The sequence below is a fragment of the Acanthisitta chloris genome, unplaced genomic scaffold, assembly GCF_000695815.1.
Source record: "Acanthisitta chloris isolate BGI_N310 unplaced genomic scaffold, ASM69581v1 scaffold14546, whole genome shotgun sequence".
NCBI lineage: Eukaryota > Metazoa > Chordata > Aves > Passeriformes > Acanthisittidae > Acanthisitta > Acanthisitta chloris.
In genome coordinates, this window is record NW_008676616.1 from 1 (window position 1) to 11,783 (window position 11,783).

Below are 11,783 nucleotides of genomic sequence, written 5' to 3' on the forward strand. Positions count from 1 at the left end.
TGGGGAGGGTGGGGGAAGGTGGAGGTGGAGTCTCTCTGAGCACCTCTTCTCCCAGAGCTTCTGCCCCCCATCCCATCAGTGCAGAGGAGGTGAGAAGGGCAGAGAGGGATGCCAGGCCAGGTGACAACTTGGTTTAGCTCCCTAAGGATGAGCTGCTGCTCCCATGGAGATGTGCTGATCCAGGAGGGAACAGGGAGGTGGTCATAGTGTCATAGGATGTTGAGGGGTTGGAATGGAGCTTAGAGATCATCTAGTGCCAACCCATGGGCAGGGACACCTCCCACCAGAGCAGGTTGACCAAGGTTTTAGCCAACCTGTAATGAAGAGTGATAGTGTTGGGGCAACCACTACATCCCTGGGGCATCAACTACCTCCTTGGGGTGACCACAACCTCCTTGGGGCAACCCCAACCTCCTAGAGCATCCACTACACCTCCCTAGGGCATCAACTACCTCCTTGGGGCAACCCCAACCTCCCTGGGCAACCTGTGAAAGTGTCTCAGCACCCTCAGAGGGAAGAATTCCTTCCCAATATCCAACCTAACCTTCTCTCTTTCAATTTCTCCTCATTACTCCTTGTCCTGTCCCTGTAGTTCCTAACCAAGTCCCTTTGCAGATTCCTTGGAGACTCTTCAGCTCCTGGAAGGTCTTCTGAGGTCTCCACACAACCTGGAGAAGATCTCCAGGTTGAAGAACCCCAACTCTCTCCTAGGAAAGGTTCTCCAATTGCCTAAGGAGATTTGTAGCCTCCTCTGGACTTGCTCCAACAGTTCCATGTCCTTGTGATGTTGAGGACACCAGAACTGGGAGCAGAACTCCAGGTGGGATCTCACCAGAGTAGATGGGGCAGAATCCTGTCCCACACCTCCTTGGGATGGGGAAAATCGTTGGCCTTGCCTGAATCCTTTCTTTCCATCCTTCCTGAGCACTGGGATGTCTCTCCAAGCAGTTGGAAGCTCAGGAAGCTCCACCTGAAGGTTCAGGGTTGGTTCTACCACCCATGGTGCACACACCACTCTGTGTGTTTAGCATTCCCAGGATTTTCTGACATGTGTTTGAAAAAAAAAAAAAAAAAAGGCAGGAGGCAACAACAATAAAAAAAAAAAGCTAAGAAAAAGCAATGCAAAAAATTGATCTTTTATTGGAAGTCCAAAATTGAAAATAGCTCTGAAATATCAGCAAAGGGTTGTGGAACACAAGGGGAAAAGCCTCATATACAGAGACAGATAAATTAAGGTCTGTACTGCAGCCAAGCCAAGGTGGATGTTTAGATTACATATGTACACCTGGATGGAAACCAGATTTATACACTTTATTACACTTACAAAAAAAAGCTGATCTTGCCACTACCTCTTTACTACAATAATGAAAAAAACCCATTTACATTGTGTTTCGGAACTGTACAAACTCGGAGTCATAAAAATATATCTCTGTACAAAAGGAGTTTTGCTTTATTTTTTTTGTCTTCTTTTTTTTTTTTGTCTTCGCTTTTACCTTTTTTACCTTTTTTTTTTGTACATTTTTCATCAGTTTATTTTCTTTTTTTTTAACCATAATGCATGTCCTCTGGGCATAGGGATGGAGGATGTTGGGGCCCAGATAACTTCCTCAAAAAAAAAAAAAAAAAAAAAAAAAAAGTGGGATAACCCCCCTGCCACTTCTTTTGCTACTTGGGCAAGAGCAGGAAAAGGGATTTGAGTGGGGGAAAAGCAGCAAGGTTTGTTTGGGTAGAGCTTCTCCTCTCCCTTCTTGGTTCTTGGAACACCTTCTCTCTATTTTACACACCTTGCCAGGAGTTTCTCCAGAAAATTCCATGGATTGAGGACTCAGCAAGGTGTGGGAAGCAACTGTTGTGTGCGTTTGTGTGTGTCCCTGGAGCTCTGACTGGCTCAGCTCCTTCCCAGCCAGGAGAGGGTTTTTTTCCCTGGAGCTCAGTGCCAGGAACCTGCAGGATTTGTTGGCACAAAGGGGTTTGGGGCACTGGAAGAAGAACCAGGACACTGTGGTGGTGCTGGAGCAGCAGGAGGAGCACATGGTGCTGCTGCCTTTGGGGCTGGCCAAGGGCACAAAGCACAGGAGAGGTTGGGTTGGGTTGGACTTTGGGTTTAAGTGGGGCATGGAGAGCTGCCCTGAGGGTGGGAAGAAGCTCTTGGCTGTAGGTGGCATCTAAGGGAACATCCCAGTCTCCTTCCACCAGAGATTCTATAGAATCCTAGAATCAACCAACCTGGTTGGAAGAGACTTCCAAAATCATCAAATCCAACCCTCCCATGGTCACTAGACCATGGCACCAAGTGCCAAGACCATGGCACTAAGTGTGGTTGCTCAGCTGGTGGAGGGAGGACATGGCTTGGCCCCAGAGTTGAGTACCAACACTGCTTGGATTCTCCTTCACTTCCCTCTGGGGCCATGTCCTGCAAGCTGGAGGTGCCCCAAGAAGGACAGAGAGCCAACTTAGCCCCCAAATTTCTCCACTCTAAGTGCCCTTGGAGCACATCTTGCTGCAGGACACGGCCCAGCACTGCCCTGAGCCCTCTGGGTGCTCAAACCACCTGGGCACGACCTCCTTGACCCCTGTCCATGCTGCCCCAATGCCCCACAACCCTCAGGGATGGACCTTTGGGCAGCAGAAGTGGCATCTGTTGGCAGCTGCTCAGCCCTCCAGGCTGGGAAAATGCTGCTTTTGCTCTCAGAAGAAGAGACAGAAGGTAAAAAAAATAAGATATATTTATAGATATATATGTACACAACCAACACGCAGAGTAAAAGAATTGACAAACCAGAAGAATTTAAAAAAAAAAAAAAAAAGAAAGATCCCAACCCAAACCTACCCTGTGGTTTTCATTAGGCAAAACCCTCAGCTGATGTCAGGGAGGGGAAAAATTAGTTGCTGAAAGGGGAGGATGGATGTAAACAGCACCCCAAGGGTTTCATCCTGATTTCCCTTCCAGTCTTCTGTAAGAAGAAGTTTCCTCAGGGGCTGCTCCACCTCAGTTGGGTTTCATTTCCACCAGGGAAATGACACTTCTGCCCCTCCCTGGCCCCAAAGCCACTGATACCAACCAAACAGGCTCAAAGCTTGGACCAACAGCAGCAGCTCTGCTGCTTTTAGAGCAGGACAGAGCCACCACATCCTTCTCTTCCAAGGCAGAGAAAATGTCAAGCTGCTCCCACCAAAGCCAAGGCAACCTCTGGGCCCCTTGGGAAATTAAAGGAGCAGAAATTTGGAGAGAAATTCAACCTCTTATTGCGGTGCCATTTGGAGGATCGATACGGAAAGGGCAAAGGGCTTTTTAGGGGGGGAAATCAGTGTTTGTCAGAGCTCTTTGCAAAGAGGATGTTCCTTCCCCAGCCCTGGGAGCTGCAGGAATGAGCACAGGGCAGAAGAAATGCAGCAAAAAATGGGAAATTCAACACAGGGAAGAGGAGTTAAAAAAACCTTCCCATTGGAAAGGTCCTAACTGGAAACTCTCCCTGTGCAGAAGGTAGAGAAAACAATACATGACTAACCCACAAACCCAAACAAGTCCTTGTCCTGGCCCATACAGATGTTCTCCATCAACCAACACCTCTGCATGACCTGCTTTGTTGCCCAAGCTCTTCCCAACGTTGGTGGGACCCAACACACCTCACTGCTCCCTCCAGGACACAGCACCAGGAGCAGCTTGGGAGAGCCTTCCCATCACCTCTCGCCAGGTGCTGGGGCTGGGCTGGGTGGGAAGGAGGAGCTGTGCTGGAGTAGAACTTTGGTTGGCTGCGTGATCCACCGTCGGCTGGAGGAGGTGGATCCCGGCTGGGGAGGACACAGAGATAACCCAGCAGTGCCCTCAGGAGTTGGCACACGGTCCCACGAGGTGCAGCAGCTTCTCCACAGCCTCAGCAAGGTTGGGAGGAGGGAGATGGGGAGGGGATGGATGGAGACTGGTGAGGTGGAACACAATCATCCACTAGACACCGACCCTGGAGGGATCTGGGAAGAGGAAACAGTTGATTATTACACACAGAAATGCTGGGAAAACCTCAAGGGCTCTGTTATCTCAAACTAAGAACATTCCAGGCTGGAAGGACTCCACAAAGTACTTGGGGTTATGACATGAAGTGATTTCTCCTTCTACTACAACTTTTAGACCCCAGATCTCTGTGCAAAACTCCTGTCTGGAGTCACCCAGGAGGGGTGACTCTCTCTCCTCTGGGAGACACATTTTTTTCTCCACCTTTGGGTTGTTCTCACCACAGATCTACTGTGACCTCCTTGGTCCTCAAGAGGTCACACCCCAAGCAGCACCTGAGACCAGAGATGGAGATGCTGGTTTGGCTCTGACCACAGGCAGAGATCAACTCTTAGAACTAGAACATCCTGAGCTGGAAAGGACTCAAACGATCACCAAGTTCAACTTTTGGCCCTGCATAGGACACCCCAAGAACCTTGGGCGGTCTGAACCACTCTGGGGGCTCCTTTGGCTCACTGCTCTGATCAGACTGCAGAGGGAAGGTTAGATGGGATATGGGGAAGGAATTCTTCCCTGTGAGGGTGCTCAGGCACTGGCACAGTTCCATAGAATCATAGAATCAACCAGGTTGGAAAAGACTCCAAAGATCACCAAGTCCAACCCTCCCGTGGTCACTAGCCCATGGCACTAAGTGCCACATCCAGTCTCAGCTTGAAAACCTCCAGGGATGGTGAATCCACCACCTCCCTGGGCAGCACATTCCAATGCCTGAGCACTCTCTCTGGAAAAAATCTCTTCCTAATATCCAACCTAACCCTCCCCTGGCAGAGCTTGAGTCTGTGCCCTCTTGTCCTGGGAGAAGAGACCAACCCCCACCTGACTCCAACCTCCTGGCAGGGAGTTGCAGAGGGTGCTAAGGTCTCCCCTGAGCCTCCTCTTCTCCAGGCTGAACATCCCCAGCTCCCTCAGCCTCTCCTCATGGCACTTGTGCTCCAGTCCCTTCACCAGCCCAGGGAATCATGGAATCTTCAAAGTTGGAAGAGACCTCTAAGATCAAGTCCAACCATTAACCTGCCACTCTGGTGTAAACCCTAAACCTTCCAGTGATCTTAAACACCTCCAGGGCTGGTGACTCCACCCTGGAATCATCAAGTCTAACCATGGTGGTCACTAGACCATGGCACTAAGTGCCACATCCAGTCTCATCTTAATCCCAGAATCACAGAATCAACCAGGTTGGAAGAGACCTCCAAGATCATCGAGTCCAACCCTCCCATGGTCACTAGACCATGGCACTAAGTGCCTGGGCAATATCCCTGGGCAATATCCCAATGCCTGAACACCTTGACAGAAAGAAGAAAAGCAGCTGTGGCTGCTCCATGAGTGTTCCAGGCCAGATCAGATGGGGCTTGGAGCAACCTGGGCTAGTGGGAGGTGTCCCTGGGTGGAACCACACGAGCTTGAAGGTCCTTCCAAGCCAACCAGTTGATGATTCCATGATTCCAGCAGTGCCCCAGGAGGACAGGGTGTCCCTGCCCCACTCACCCTGGCAGGGATGGTGCTATACAGCCGTGCACACTGTGCTGACTGTGAACTCTGTCTCGTTGGCCATGATGTCTGTGGGCTGCAGGTTCCGGTCGTACATCGGGTTCTCGAAGGTCGCTCGGACGTTGGTGTTCTCATGGCCTGCATAGCCATTGAAAGGGACTTTTGGTCTTCTCCTGCCCAGCATGAGAGACAAAGCAGAGAGGTCACAGCTCTGTGGATGTCAACTGGACAACACAGCAGGAAAATGCTGCTCTTGAGGAGGATCAACCGCCGAGGATGAGGCAAGAAAGGATCTGTAGGAAAATCTGCCTGGCAGAGCAGCAACACTCTCACAGCAACAGGGAGGAAATCCTAACTCACAACATATGCAAAGCCAGCTTGAAGGCTGGAGTATGAAATTTGCTTGGCTTTATCCTCCTTAATGTGGCCACAAATCTCATTAATGGTCAGAGAAGCCTTCCCTGCTCTCCTCTCCCAACCCCTCATCCCTCCACGGGTGGTTTCTTCCTAATTGTTTCACCTTCTGGGTTCACCAGACCTAAGGGAGGGTGATTTGAAGCTCAATCTTTCTGTCAGCCCCCCCTGAATTTCTTGCCCCTTCTGGTCTTTATTCCCCCTGTGCCCAAACCCACCTGTGTTTGTAGAGATAAAGCACAAACCCTGCAATAATCAGGGCAATGAAAGGCACAAGAATGGCAGCTGCCACGGAACTGCTGTTGGATGCAAAGTGGTGTCCTATTGATTCAGGGTCGTTTTCCATCATGCTGATGTCTGGAACAGAGCAGAAACAAGCAGAGCTCACCCCACTGTGGTGGGGAAAGGGCTTAGCTCGAGGGAGAGGTGACAGCAGCAGCAGCCACAGGGTGAGGAGGTTGTCAATGCTGCTCTAAGAGCTGCTGAGCTGTGTGAAGGATGGTCTGGAGATCCAGCCTAGCTTAGACATCATCATTTATTTATAGTTGCAATTAAAAGGGGATATGTCAATAGATTTCTCTTGCTGAAATGTTACAACTTGGATGCTTAAAGTTGAGCGCTAAGGGACACACTGATGTGCTGCAATAATCAGCACCTAATGCTCCAGAAAGGGGAAAAGATGCCCCCAAATCCTGAGAGATTAAAGAGCTCAAAGCACATTTTAAGAGACATTTAGGAGCTTAGGCCTTGGGTGGTTTAAGCTCTCGAGTGCCTCTGAGACTTCTGAGAGGGTTTTCTGTGGTGGAAATGAGACTTGGGCTTGGCAGAAATCTGGCAACAACAAGGAGAAAAACATACCCAGGTGCTGTTTGTGGCTCCAAACTCTTTCTGTGTGTGAACAACCACCTGTTCCTGCCTCACCTTGTGCCCAAATTAAACACTTGTCGTGTTGTTTGTTCCCCACACTCTCCCACTGAGGTTGGGCTTAGCACAACTCCCAGAAGGGCTGAAAAATCAAGGCCAGGGACAAGAGAAACAATCCCTGCTTGGAAACCTCCACTGCCATCCCCATGGAGCTTTCAGAATCCAGGGGAACAGCACTGATCCAAGGAATTTTACCTAGTCTCTGGAGGCCAAACTGCCCGAAGCCTTTGCCTCTGACGAAGCCTTGGTACACGAAGGTGCCGCTCGATGCCTCCGAGGAGACCTGCAAGGACAGGAGAGCTCAGGTCAACACCTCCCTAGGATCTCACACCCAGCCCCTTCCAGCTTCAGGAACAGCACTGATTTGGTTCAATTCCCCAGGAAATCATGGTGGGTTTAGGGTGTTTGACTGTCCAACACGTTGTGAGAACTCTCACAACTGACGGAAGGTGAACAAAGAACATCTTGATTGCAAAGAGCTGGAGAAGACATTGGTGATTCCAGAGGGACAGTGAAGGTTCTGGACACCAACTGGCCATGGGTCAGTCACATAACATGTTTCTTTCCAAGCTCCAGTGGAACTTTTAGGCCATGGGAAGCTACCACAGTGGAGTGAGGGACTCCAAAGGGAAGATTAGCTCTTGTAACTTGATGTTTACAGACACACAACATTGACATGGAATGGACATGTTGGTTTCTCCTTTGGTGGTGTCTACAGATTTCAAACCACAGGAGGCAATAAAAGCAACACACAGCTCAAAGGAGCATGAGGAACTCTCTTGTAACATGTCACGTGGTGGAGAAGTGTCTCACGTCCGCTTGAAGCACTGGAGGAGAACATCCTGCTGCTAGCTAAGGGAGCTGTCCCTCAGCTCCAGGGGGAGAGAAGCAGTGGAAAAGTGGTGTGGGTGGGTCCTGTGGAGGTGACTCTGCACTTACATGTCCATCCAGAGCCCATTTATCATTTTTGAACTTGTTGACAAAGATCTCCACTGGCCCCATGATCTGGTAAACCTGGAGGAGCAGGTGCACATCTTCCTTCTTGTAAATGCCTGGAAAAGAAGGGACTTGGCAACTCTAGATCCCAATGGTTCTCTCTGACAAACCCTTCCCCAGCCAAGATACCCCTTGGGTCAAGTGTAAACCCCAACAAGAGGTGATGTCCTGTCCCCTACCTGACACCTGGAGCTCCACACCACTGTGGTCTATCAAGGTGGCGTTGACTTTACCGGTGGCAGGGTCGAAGCTGGTGACAGAGAGCATGGCAGGTTGTTTCTTCCCCAGGTACTCATAGGAGCCTTTCCAGAGGGAATTCCTTGCAAACACATCAGCAGGCACTGGGAGCCACAGTTGGGGTGCAGGAACCAAAAGAGAGGAGAATTTCTTGTCTTGTTTTGAACCCACAGATATAGAATTAACCATCTCCAAATCCCACCCACTCGCTGTGCTCTGAGTGCAAAGCCAAAGAGAGGAGACCAAACCAACTGTTGACTTGAAGATGCTTGATGTGATCACAAAAAAATGCCATGAAAGCTTTAAAAAAACAAAACAACCAACCCTCAAATCATTCAGGGAATCATAGAATTTTAGAGGTTGGAATGGACTTTACAGATCATCTAGTCCCATGGGCAGGGACACCTCCCCACTAGACCAAGCTGCTCAAGGCTTTAGCCAACTTGACACATTTGACAACAAAACCCATATAAAGAGGTCAAATATACAACACCCCAGAGGGATTGAGTCTTTGGGATGATCTGGGGTAGGCAGTGAGTCTTTGGGATGTTCAGGGATGGGCAGTGAGTCTTTGGGATGCTCTGGGATGGGCAGTGAGTCTTTGGGATGATCTGGGATGGACAGTGATCTCTAGGATGTTCTGGGATGGACAATGATGATCCTCAACTCCCTTAGGTCTCCTGTCTGTTCTCCAGGGCAGTGAGGACAGGATGAGACACTTGGGTTGCTCCCATCCAGCAGCTTCCAAGGCCCATCTGGGTTCAGGAGGGGTGGGAAGGGATGGAGTTGCTGAGCTGTAGGTCTAGCAGAGCCCCCAGGGTACCTGAGAGCTTGGCGAGCGGAGGGTCCCGCGCGGTGCCCACTGGTCTCCCGCTGGGCCGGACGTCGGCTGAGAGGGAGGACAAGCACAGTTGGTGAGTGCTGAGGTGTCTGACACTCTTGAGACACTTGTGGTGCTCACAGAGGACACTGCTCACTTCTGTGTGCACAGGGATTGGGATCCTGCCCAGCACAAAGACTCCATGTACTGTCCTCTGTCCTTCCATCCGCTCCAACCCAAAGTGTCCAGAGTGAGCTACCACACTCCGTGAGAGCCACACGGTTCTGGTTCAAGATTAGAGCACCAGGATGTGTTCCTGATCTAAGACTTTGAGGCAGGGAGAAGGTGGCTGAGGTATAGAACAGTCTCTGTCTACTGCAGATGCTTCTAGACCCAACCTACCTGTGAGAAGATCCTCAGGTGACTCTGGAGGATCTTCTGGTGGTAGAGACCTTTCACTTGGCTCCAGCTCTCAAGAACTGAAAACCACACTCTGCCATCCCTCCCAAATTTTAAGGGAGCAAAAATCAAGCCCAAACGATGCCAAAGCCACTTCCCTCCTCCCTTTAAACTCTGGGCCCAGAACTGAGTCTCAGGTGTATCTGCAGAGTGAAAATTGCCTTTGCAGGACATCAAGGCCCATGGGCTCTACAACCAGAAGACAAACACACAGCTCTGGTGTGCTGGGGAGGATCTGAGGGAATAGCTGTTTCTCTTGGGCTGTAGTCACCCCCAAACCAGTGTCCCACTGCCCAGAGCTCTTACCCAGGCAGATGGGAGGTTTCCCTGTCCAGCTCCCATCTGCTTTGCAGGTCCTGTGCTCAGAGCCTCCGGTGAGATAGAAGCCACTCTGGCAGGAGTAAATCAAGGTGTAGCCCAGAGATGGCAAATCCAGAGCCCCCACATTGGCATGGGAAGGTGTCTCTGGCTGCTTGCAGTGGTGAGCTGAAAGGCACAAGGGAAAGGGATGAAGGACATCACCCAGTTGGGCACAGGAAGGCCAAAGAGTGTCACCATGGATGTGTCAGCATCCACAGAGCTTGTTAGTGGGAAAACATCTCCCCAGTAAAACACCTCACAAGGGAGAGGAAAAGCTTCTTAATGCTTCTGACACAGAGGTCAGCATGGATATCAGCACTTAAACACATGAAATTAAACTCCTCCTGCTCCAGCAGGAGGATGTTGGAGAGCTTAGAAGAGAGAGCAACAGGTTATTATAGGGAGGAGGAGAAGCTTTGCTGAGCTGGAGAGCCCTCCTGGCTAAATGTTAACCTGCTCCCTGGGGGCAGCTCAGGGTTCAGCCATCAGATGTGCTTTCACAAGCACAAACAACATTTCACCTGCAACTGAGCAAGGGGATAAAATCTCCTCTGAAATCACAAGTGGCTGTTGGAGTAAAGGCAGGAGAGAAGGGATGTGTGAGCTCATTTCCATCATAGAAGGGTGGAGAGAGTCACAGAATCACTGAAGGGCTGGGAGGAACTTAAAGCTCATCTCATCCCACCCCCTCCCATGGGTAGGGACACTTTCCACCAGCTCAGGTTGCTCCAAGCCCCATCCAACCTGGCCTGGAACACTCCCAGGGATGGAACAGCCACAGCTTCTCTGTGCCAGTGCCTCAGCATCCTCACAGGGAAGAATTCCTTTCCAATATCCAATCCTTCCTAAAATCTACTATCTTCTCTTCAAGCATACATTTTTCTCTGAGCTGTCCCCAGATTCCCAGCTCTGCTGAGGCAGCAGTTGGCACAGTGGAGCAGAGCAGAAAGCCCTGGTTGGGGCAGAGGTTTCCCTGCCCTCCCCAGCACTCACGGACGCAGTCGGGCTGAACTCCACTCCAGGTCAGGTTGGGCAGGCAGGTCCTGGTGGTGGAGCCTTGCAGCAGGTAACCCTTCTGGCACTTGAAGAAGATGATGCTTCCCACCTGTTTCAAGAGGAGAAGAAACCACTGAACTTCCTAGTGCCATGTGAGTCATCCATGGAGCAACACAAAATTCTTCTATATTCCCCATCCTGTATGTGCTGGAGAGAGCAGTGCCCTCCACTAGCTCAGGCTGCTCCAAGCCCCATCCAACCTGGCCTGGAACACTCCCAGGGATGGAGCAGCCACAGATTTTCTGGACAACCTGTGCCAGAGCCTCAGCACCTCCTAGGGAAGGATTTCTTCCCAATATCCCATCTATCTTCACGCTCCAGCTGTTTGAAGCCATTCCCTGTTGTCCTGGCACTCCAAAGTCCTTCTCCAGCTCTCTTGGAGTTCCCTCTCCCCTGTCACTCTGCCCCAGCACCATCTCAGCCCCCACAGGAGCACCAGCTCCTCTCCTGTGTCAGCTCTCCCACTGGTGACCCAGACAGAAATGAGACTTAAGCTGCCTCAGTATTAATTAAACCCTCGAATTCATTCACGAAACCCCAAGATTAAGTTAACTAATTAGCAGCAAAACTGCAAGATCCACTTGGCAGAGAGACCCACCAGGAATCAGCTACCCCAGCCCCATGCCCAGCAGGGACAGCAGCAGGGGCTGGAGATGGAGCACCCCAGGGAATCACTTGGGGCTTGTTCTCTCCATTCCAATGTTCTCCTACTCTCTGGGAGCTGAGATTAAGGAAAAGCACCTCAGAATTTGGTGTAATGGAAATTATGTCGCCAATGTGAGGACTAATGACACCACCAACTATCAATTAGCACTGTAATTAGTCTCACAGACAATGCACAATCCTGTGCAAAACACACTCCGAGGTGAAATGGAGCACATTGGGATGTTCTGCTTGGGAGGACACACCTGAATCCATAGGAGGACACACCTGAATCCATGGGAGAACACCTGAATCCATGGGAGGACACACCTGAGTCCATGGGAGGACACACCTGAGTCCATGGGAGGACACACCTGA

General features: G+C 50.6%; 1 protein-coding gene across 1 annotated transcript in view; it reads right to left on the reverse strand.

Moving 5' to 3' along the window:
- Positions 1-5,537: 5,537 nt before the first annotated feature.
- Positions 5,538-11,783, reverse strand: part of LOC103803641 (CUB and sushi domain-containing protein 2-like) — a gene marked incomplete at both ends in the record, with an annotated part of 28,584 nt that continues 22,338 nt past the window's right edge. Inside the window, 8 exons of the mRNA XM_009076210.1 lie at positions 5,538-5,670; positions 6,130-6,268; positions 7,031-7,118; positions 7,775-7,887; positions 8,011-8,172; positions 8,892-8,957; positions 9,654-9,833; positions 10,701-10,812. Of these exons, the coding sequence (XP_009074458.1) occupies positions 5,538-5,670; positions 6,130-6,268; positions 7,031-7,118; positions 7,775-7,887; positions 8,011-8,172; positions 8,892-8,957; positions 9,654-9,833; positions 10,701-10,812 (993 nt within the window). The remainder of the gene's footprint in view (positions 5,671-6,129; positions 6,269-7,030; positions 7,119-7,774; positions 7,888-8,010; positions 8,173-8,891; positions 8,958-9,653; positions 9,834-10,700; positions 10,813-11,783) is intronic.